Source organism: Lipotes vexillifer, unplaced genomic scaffold (assembly GCF_000442215.2).
Source record: "Lipotes vexillifer unplaced genomic scaffold, Lipotes_vexillifer_v1.1 scaffold496, whole genome shotgun sequence".
In the NCBI taxonomy this organism is placed as follows: Eukaryota; Metazoa; Chordata; class Mammalia; order Artiodactyla; family Lipotidae; genus Lipotes; species Lipotes vexillifer.
The window spans coordinates 7,406,029-7,415,307 of record NW_006786690.1 but is presented as its reverse complement, the minus strand read 5'-3'; the positions used below and the strand labels follow the sequence as shown (position 1 = coordinate 7,415,307).

The window sequence follows — 9,279 nt, the reverse complement described above, 5'->3', positions numbered from 1 at the left end:
TTGATACATTCAGATGGCTGACCCAGGAACACCAAACAAAGGATTTACTGCAACAAGTGTTGACCCTAAAAGCCAAAAAAAAAAAAAAAAAGGCGGTGAGGGGGCCTTGAGAGAGCAGAAGATGGAGGCAAAGCCTGGGGAGCCAGGGAAAGGGACTCCTGGGGGGAAATTCTGCCAAGCCCAAGCCATGGCCCTTCCCAGGACAGGCACAGGAAGCAGGAAAGTGGGGGAGACCTAGGCATCATGCCAGGGAAGGGTGGCCCCGGCCTATGCAGCTGCGGGGTAGCCAGTATGAGCTGGATGGAAACGGGAGAGCTGGGAGCCCTCGGCCTGGCTGGGCGCTCCTGACCGCTGGCTAGGATGGCTGCCAGGGTCGGGGCCTGGCACTGTGGGCCTGGTGAGATGGCCCCTTCCCTCCTGACACACGTGGGAAGGTGTGAGTGTCCAAGTTGAGTGTGGAGCTGCCATGACACCTGGGTCACAGCAAGTACCGCTTACTGGAGGAACTCGAGCGAGGAAGACCCACCTGAGCCCAGTGCTCACACCCTGGGGTCACCCCAAGACGTCTCCAACCCATCCCTCCTCTACTCCTCCTGCCTCTGCCCTTCCTCGTTATTTCCTGCCTTGAGGCTCCTTCACTGACCACCCGGCCACAGGCTAGTCACTGCAGCCACCGCCAGGGCCATCCTTTGAAGTCACAAATCTGATAAGATCAGTTGACTACTTAAAAAATCTTAAAACCCTCTGCACTACCTCTGGTGGTGAAGGCGTCTCATGTGGTCACTTGGGTTCCTGCAAGAGGCACCCAAAATGTGGTGCTGCTGAGCACACTCCAGGGAGGCCTGGCGCCTCCACTGGACTCCGTGGTTCTGGCCCCACTCGCCACAGGACCTGTTTCTGGGGCCACTGGCCCACTGCCGCTGCCCACGCTGGCTGCTCGAGGGGCTGCCAAGGGAATGCTCCTGGGTGCCCAAAGGGCAGTGTCCTGACTGCTCAACGCATTTCTGTGCAAATGCTTACTGAGCATCTCTTAAATGCCAGGCCTACAGATAGGGGACAGATTAAGACCAAAAAAATGCAGTGTGGCAGAATGCAGCTTTCTTTTCTTCTAGGCAGACAAATCTGGGTTCACATCCCAGCTCTGCCTGCTACTTAGATAAGTCACCACAGCAAATTACTTAATAGCCTGAACCTCAGTTTGCTCACCTGCTAAATGGGAGCGATAACTCTATGTTGTTGACAACCCAATCAACAGAGACAGCCCACATTACCACATGTGTTCACTCTTGATCACTGATCTGCTAAGCCTTCCTGGAACCCCTTCGTCTCCCATCCAAGAGAACCAGAGATGTTTTCCCAAGGCTCATCTGGGACAAATAGCTAAACCCGCAACCCTCATTTCCCCTGTATGCGCAGAAGCTACGCATCATTAACTTAGATTTGTCACCCTCATTGCTTCCCTGCCCCTCCTTTTGCAGTTACTTACTTTGGAAACCAGCCCCAGATTCAATGCACCTCAGATGAGTTATGCGACCGGCCGCAAGGATGACGACAGAAGCATCAATTTCCTCATGAAAGCCCAAGAGCACAGGCAATCCAAACAGGCCCACGGCCAGCGCGGTGCGCTGAGGACGGCGCTCATCAGGCCTGCGTTTGGCTTGGCAGTGGGTGCTGCTCACAGCAAGCCCAGACTCTGGCCGTGGGCTGACAGCTCTGATTTAAACTATTAGGAAGGCTGAGGATTAAATATTTGTCCAGGTCACTGTAAACCGGGTGGAATTATAAACAGTTCGGAGCAGTAAGTGATGCAGGAAACAGTTTCCGGATACGGGTTTAGGATTTTCCACCACTCCCCAGGTGGCAGGGTGTCGGGGAGGACGGCTACGAGGGAGCCAGCTGCCTGGGGTCCGGCGGCCCCTCCCTGGTCAGTGGTTCCTGGAAGACGAGGGCCCATTTCCGTGCAAAAGGATGGTCTCTGCCCAGTGAGCACTAGCCTCTGGGACGGTGTGGGGACAGCCCTGCCCAGAGGCCAGAGAGGGGGACCCTTGAGATCCCCTGCGGCTCCAGGCCCCGTGACATGGCAGAGGTGGTGCAGGTTCTGCACGGAGAGTGTGAGGCTCCGACACGCGGCCCAGGCACCTGCCTTGCACTTCTCCTGTTCAAGTGCACCGAGATGCTTCTGTGACTGCACTTAAAAGAGCTACTAAATTTATTCTTCCTGCCACATTTTAAAAAATTAATGGTTATGAAAAGCGTAATGATTATCTTACTGAAAAAGCCATTTTGATATTAAAAGGAATCCTCATGAAGTCAGGCACTCCCAGGATGAGGATGGCAATGGTCATCTCTGCCAAGGAAGGCTCCCTCCTGAGGCCCTTCTGAGGGGTGCTGCGCTGCAGCCAGCACCGGCTTCTCTGAGGCCAAGCCACCTTCTGGGTTTCCTCTTCCTGTCACACAAAGGCACCACTCCCTGCACTGGCACAGGGTTGAGGCCTTCCCTTGGGGTGGGGCTGTTAAAAGTCCTAAACAGGACTCTTAAACAAGGGTCTTCAACCTGCTCAGAAGCTTCAAGTAGCACGTGAAGCAGAAGTGAAGACAAGTCTGCTCCAGGGGAGGCGGCACCTTCCAGTCCAAGCTCCCGGCTCACCTCACACACCTGGAAGGGACACCTTGAAGATGGGCTGCTCATGACACCTAAGCCAAAGATGGGCAAGAGAAAGGTACACAGCAGCTGTGTTACTGTGATTTATAAGAAATACACAATTTGGTCATTCGGATGACCAAAATACATTGCTCACGTACATCTGGTCTTTATCGATGGTTCCGGGCTCACAGCTCCCAAACCCTTGGAATTTCCTGGGCGATAAGAGCAATGGGAGCATCTTTTGTTATATTTGGTCTCTTGTCCTCAGTTCCTGAAATCAATCGCTTCAGGGCCATAAAGGTGAAATGGGTGCCTTGTCACTCATAACAAGCCCCTTTCCACCACAACTGGGTTTACGTTAATGAGGTGACTTTTGGAAAGTACCTAAGCATGGGGCCTGGTTGCCAGGGGAACCAACCATAAATAGAGGGGTGGAACTTTTAGTCCCATCTCTGATTTCCAGGCAGGGGAGAAGGGCTGGAGGTTGAATCAATCACCAATTGCCAGTTAGTTAATCATCATGCCTATGTAATGAAGTCTCCACAAAACCCCACGGAAGACGGGAATCAGCTTCCAGGCTGGGGAACCAAAATGCTTCCAGGGGCCCCAAAACTCCGTGAGAACGAAGCTCCTTTGTTTGAGACCTCGCCCCGTGGATCTCTTCATCTGGCTGTTGATTCGTAACCTTTAAATATCTCTTGGAATAAATCTGCAATCTAATGAGTAAATGGGTTTCCTGAGCTCTGTGAGCAGCTCTAGCAAATTAATCGAACCCAAGTAGAGGGTCATGGGAACCTCTGATTTGTAGCCAGTAGGTCAGAAGCACAGGGGACAACCTGGACTTGCCACTAGCGTTGGAAGGTGTGTCTCAGGGGAGGGAGGAGGGCAGGCAGTCTTGTGGGACTGAGCCCTGAACCTGTGGGATCTGATGCTCTCTCCGGGTAGAGTGTCAGGCTCGTAGGTGAATTGTAGGACACCCTGCTGGCGTCTGGAGTACTGCTTGCTGGTGGCATGGGGAGCCGCCCCCCAAGATGGAATTAGGTGCAAAACCCCAAAGAGTAGCACTCGTCAAGTTTTAATGTGCACATAAATTACCTGGAGAATTTTGTGAACTTTAGATCCTGATTTGGTGGGTCTGGGTAGGGCCCCAAGCTCTCTGCATTTCTGACAAGCTCTTCCGCGGTGCTGACGCTGGTCCCTCCTGGACTAGACTGAGGGCAGGAAGGTTCCCTCCAGCTGCAGAGCAGAGGCTCTCAAGAGAGCCCTCCTGTCTGGCCCGGCCGTTCAGGACCAGAGAGGTGGGAAACAGAGCAAAGCAACGCTTCTCGCCACATCACAAAAGCCTGAAGTGCAGAGACACACTGAGCCCTGAGGGCGAGGAGAGAGAAGCCATGGCCAAGCCTGCAGTCACCTGGTCCTAGCAGGGCAGGGAGCCGGCTGGGAAATGGCAGGCGGTGTTCAACCACAGGTGGCTCAAATGGCATCTAGCTGGAAATGCAAAGCCCTGCTTAGGCGGTGAATCAGAGCTGGACAAGCTCACCCTGAAGACCAGTGCCCTAGAAAGACGGTTATCAGACTGATGTCTCCCGCTATGGAAGTCTTTGGTAGCCAGGCTGGAGGGCTCCAAACTTGGCCTTGAACTAATACGAAGACAGAGTCATCTTAGTTAATGTGCAAGGAAGAAAGCCTTAGGAACAGCTAACACCTGGATGACCAAAACCGAGATTCGACATTATCTGTCCCTGGCAGAATGGACAAAAACCAAAACGTGAGTTCACATGTAAAACCTCATTTTAAGAAAGATCAACTGCACAAGAACAGAAGGGGAAATCCCTGGACTGTCAAGAGCTCGTGGGAAAAGAGATGGGGTGGGGAGCCAGTGGGGGGCCGTTTAGCCAACTGCACACCTGTGAGGTGCCAGCAGAGCAGCACGGGGCCCATTCTGGATGCCTCTTTTTATGGAGACTGATGTAAAAGGAACTGGCTATCCCCCAAGGCAGCGAGCTCCCTGGTCCTACCTGAGCAGAGCGGCACAAACTGTCCTGTCAGGTTGGGAGATGACCTCTGAACTCTTCCCACGTCCAGACCCTGTGACTCAAGCAGTCTTTGGACTGCTTTGACCAGACATATCCATTTTTTCTGTTTGAGGTAAATGAATATTCTGAGATTTGAAAAGTGCCCTGCTGGGGTGCACAGTAGAGGATGCCAGTGACTATCATTCCATTGCACCCCTGCATCCCTGGAGCACTGCTGCGGGGGCCAGAGCTGAGCAGAGAGCAGGTGTGTACCACAGGGCACCTGCCTGGGGAGGCCGGTAAACCCGCTCGGAGGCTTAACAGGCTCTCCCTCTTCTGGATCCCTGTAGCTTCTTTTTCAGTCCTTTCTCTCCTTTTGGGGACCCTGGCTACTATCCCCCAGCAGCCTGCTGCCAAGCCCCTAGGCTGACCCCCTGGCTGCCGTCACTCCTCACTGCCCACCCCCATCCACAGATCACGGCCATCCGTTCTCGCTGCAGAAAGCACCTCTCCATTGTCCAGTGGCTGCCGGCTGCCCACACCCAGCCTTCTCTCGACTGTGAGAAAGCTGCCTGATTTCACTCTAGGAAATCAACGCCCACACCCCTGTTCGTCTCCTCGACCATGGGTAGTCACATGACCCTAGCGTCAGGAAGTGATTCTGTCCGGGACAAGTAACCCGACCCGCCAGTGAGACGTTCCTGGGGCTACACGGAAGACCTGCTCTGCGTGAGAGGCTCTCCCCCAGGATGGCCAGAGGCTGCCAGGAGCCCCCGCATGGAGAGCCGGAGTCCTGCCCACATCATTTGTGTCTTAGACCCGGGCGGGCTGAACAATGTTGGAACGTCACAATTAGGTGAGCTGACTCATTTCCATTTTCGCTTAAGTCAGTGAGAGTTTTACTTCCGTCACCTGCAACCAGGAGCCCTAATACATCATCTAAGCCACAACTGAGAAAGTAATCCATTCTAAAATGTTACCAGCGGTAATGCCCTAAACATCACGGGAGCATCTTAACATAAACACCTTGACCCCAAGTAAAACCTCCCATGACTGAATGTCGGGAAGCACGGACAGGCCTGTGGGGAGATCACGTCAGGCGCAGGGGCTGCCCCAGGACCCTCTGTGGGGCAGCTGCTCACTCATCACCACACACGGCCAGCCCTGGGGCTGCAGCTGGGGGCACGGACCACTCTACCTGTCTAGTAAGGCTGCCGCCGAGGTTCATGGTGCCAGAGCCGGATTTGTTGGTCTGCAGCCACAGCATCACCGTGGAGGTCAGCTTGTAATGGGCGGTGCGACCGCTGGACTTCTCCTGTAGGATGAGACGGAGATCAGAGCCTTGGGCACAACCCTGAGCTGAGGAGAGCCCGAATGGCCCCTGAATTCAGGTCATTCTAACACGTCCCTTCCTAACACGTCACCAAGACGTGACCTTGTAGAATCCCAAATGGTTTTTAAAGGGGCCGAATCTGCGGTCACTGTATCCAAGTTCTTTGGGGATCTTTTTCATCAATGACTACTGCGATCCTGACTTATCTTTATCCACATGGCTGTGGGCACTTTTAGGAATCAGCAGGGGTTTATACGTCACAACATATCCCCATCAAGAAGCGCCTGCTAGGGAACAGGCTGCACCGTTTGGGCTGCCAGCTGCGGGCGGGGGAGGGGGGGAGCTGTACCTGCACTTCCACCACGTGGATGGAGTCCCAGCAGCCTTTGATCTTCTTTGATCCATCTCCAGCCTTCTTTATGAGGATCACTCCAGCAAAACCATGATCCAGATCCCAGAGGTAGACAGATGAGACACCGCCTTCAAAATACCTGCAGGAAACAGGCCCACGTGTCCATGAGATGTTAAGCCCGTCAAATTACAGATCATCACCCCAGGTCCCAGGGGTGGTCATTTGGCAAAGATTCATCTAAATGTCTCTCTGGGATTAACGACCCTCCCTACGGTGGTTCCAGGGTTGATTCCTGCATGTGTCCTGCTCATTCGCTGGTCAGGGGAGGGGATGCAGCATCCTTTCGGGTGGGGGGCTCACAGAAAGAACACGGAATTAGGAGTCCAAAAGATGAATCTGAGTCTGAGCTGCCCTCCCTCTAGCTTTGTGGCCTTCGGCAAAGCTGACTCCACTTCTCTGGGCTTCACATTCCTTCCAGAAGAAGGATCCAGAACGTGTGTGACACGTAACAGACCCTCAATGGGGGTCATTCCTATTGAGTAATCATTACCGTGTGATAATCCTATCTTTCGGGATGGCTACTTTACAGGCGAAAAACAGGAAAAACAGAGCAACAACAGTCCAGACTTGTCCCACTGAGAGCAGACAGAGCTCTGTTCCCGCCGGAACGCTGGGGCTTCTGTGGGTTTTTCAGAGCAACCTGCTGCAACTGTATAGCCTGAAACGAAGGGCTGAGGTTGGGACCGAGCTTCCTCCGCAAGTCTGAGGCAACACTGAAAAATTCCTAATTCAGATCAAATGCAGGAGGGAAAAGAAAAGGCCAGAGGAGCAAAGGAAATCAGGCGAGGATCCCAAATTCAAGGGCACCAAGGCAGCGGCTGTCCGTACAGGTCCGAGGAGCTCAGAAAGCAAAGGTGGACCACCAGCTGACATGCAGGACCTCAAATTCTGCTGATGACCAACTATGACTCTGGAACGATGGAGTCTCTGGTGGCTAATAGTACACTCTTTACCAGAAAGTCTGTGGCCTCTCTGACCCCATTTAACCCTGTATCAGTGGTGCGGCAGGCGCACTCCGGGACTCTCCAGGAGGCCCGGGGCCGCGGCCTTGGATGTGAGCAGCAGGCAGGCACCGAGACGCACGGGCTGGGGAGTCAGGCAGGCGCATGTCCCCATGCCTGCCCCACCAAGTCACCAGTTACGCCACGCGCTTATCCACCCGATGACTACTTAATCAAGAGCTACCAGCTACCAGCTGTGCGAACTGGGCCTTAGTTTCTTTATAAAGCAGGGACAGTACTGGGACTTCCCTGGCAGTCCAGCTAAGGTTAAGGCTCCACGTTCCCAACGCAGAGGGCCCGGGTTTGATCCCTGGTCAGGGAACTAGATCCCACATGCCACGACTAAAAGATCCCACACGCTGCAACTCAAGACCCGGCACAGCCAAATAAATAAATAAATAAATATTTAAAAAACCAAACAAACAGGGACGGTATCTACTTTCTAGGACTGTTGAAAGACAAAAACAATACAGGAAAGTAGATACCTGACCAAAGATTACTATTTTCATAACAAAAACAATAAAAATAAACACGTATATGAATTACACCTCGATAACACTGTTACATGATAAAAAATATACACGGTAAACGCTAATATTTAGAGAATGTAAGCGACGGGTATTCCAAGAATTCTTTGTACTGTTGTTTGGATAATTTTGCTGTAAATCAAACTCTTTCAAACTAAAAAGTTTTCGTACAAAGGCCAGTACGTGATATACACCAGAGTGTAACCGAGAGACAGACGGCAGAGGTAGCCCCTCTTCATGCTGGTGAGCTGCAGCGCCCCGCGGCTGCTTTGTCTCTGGCTCTGACCCACCGCAGGCCCACTGGGTGTGGCGCATGAGGGACCACACCTGTCTGTTCCCCTCGCGCCCTCCCCGCCAGCATTCCTCAGGGAGACTGTCCCCACTGCTCCATCCCGCGCTACCCATTGCGATTGAGCTGTCAAGTGAAATTCACAGCTGTCTCCCCTGGCCAGTCGGCCCCAGAAGGCAGGTGACGGCAGGAGGCTGTAAGAGGTGCCAGCCCCAGGGCTAAATGCTGGTCAAAAGATTGAGGGACTGAGGTTGAGGGACTGAGGGAAAGGAAAGATTGAGGGGTTGAGGACTCTGGCTTCCGACCAGGGCAGGAGAGCGTAGGACCGTGAGGGGAAAGCATGGGAGAATGGAGAGACACACCTGCGGGCCCGAGCTCGGCGCCAGCCCAGGGCAACTCCAGGAACCTGGCCAACGCTGGGCACTCGGGGACCCCACTCAGGAAGGCGCTTTCCCTTGTTCTAGATCTCTCCCCAAACCCCAAGTAGGTAAGTGTTCTGGCGTAGAGCCTGAGGCCCCCCCCCACTTCCCTCCACAGGGCCACCCTGACCCGGTCCAGCCCTGCAGGGAGCTGGTCACACGCCGGGCCACCCTGGAACGCTCCTGGGACATGTGGGGATGCATCGGTCACCTTGGGACCAGACCCCTCACTCAGGTGAGCGGGCGGCATGGGCTCCGGGGTTGTGGTGCACCCTCTCCGAATTCCCCGGGAAGCAGAGCTGCACTACGGCGGGCGGGAAGGGTAGCCCAGGGCAGACCCGCCAACACCCGTCCTTTCGGTGACAGATGGCTGGGTTCCATTGCATGGTTTTCCCTTTCCGCCTGCTTGTCGCGAGAGCAGCCCCACATCAAAAGGGAAAAAACAACTTTTAAAAATGTGGCTTTTCTTGCGCTGGCAGAAGTGGGCTGCTAATTCCTTCTTTCCTGGAGCGAAGGCGCGAAGCCCAGTGGGTGTGTTCATCCTTCTGCCGCTCGAAGCCCGAGGCCCCCCGCCTCAGGCGCCTTCCAGCCCAGAGGGTTGTTCTTGTCTCTGTGCTGCGACTGGGGGGGGGGGGGGGG

General features: G+C 54.1%; 1 protein-coding gene across 4 annotated transcripts in view; it reads right to left on the bottom strand.

The window, feature by feature from the left end:
- Positions 1-9,279, bottom strand: part of CAPZB (capping actin protein of muscle Z-line subunit beta) — a 139,351-nt gene that overhangs the window by 13,051 nt on the left and 117,021 nt on the right. For all 4 annotated transcript variants that reach the window (XM_007459246.1, XM_007459247.1, XM_007459245.1 and 1 more), the window contains exons 5-6: positions 6,342-6,483; positions 5,858-5,974 (exon numbers count right to left, since the gene is read on the bottom strand). In XM_007459246.1, coding sequence (XP_007459308.1) covers positions 5,858-5,974; positions 6,342-6,483 — 259 coding nt within the window. The remainder of the gene's footprint in view (positions 1-5,857; positions 5,975-6,341; positions 6,484-9,279) is intronic.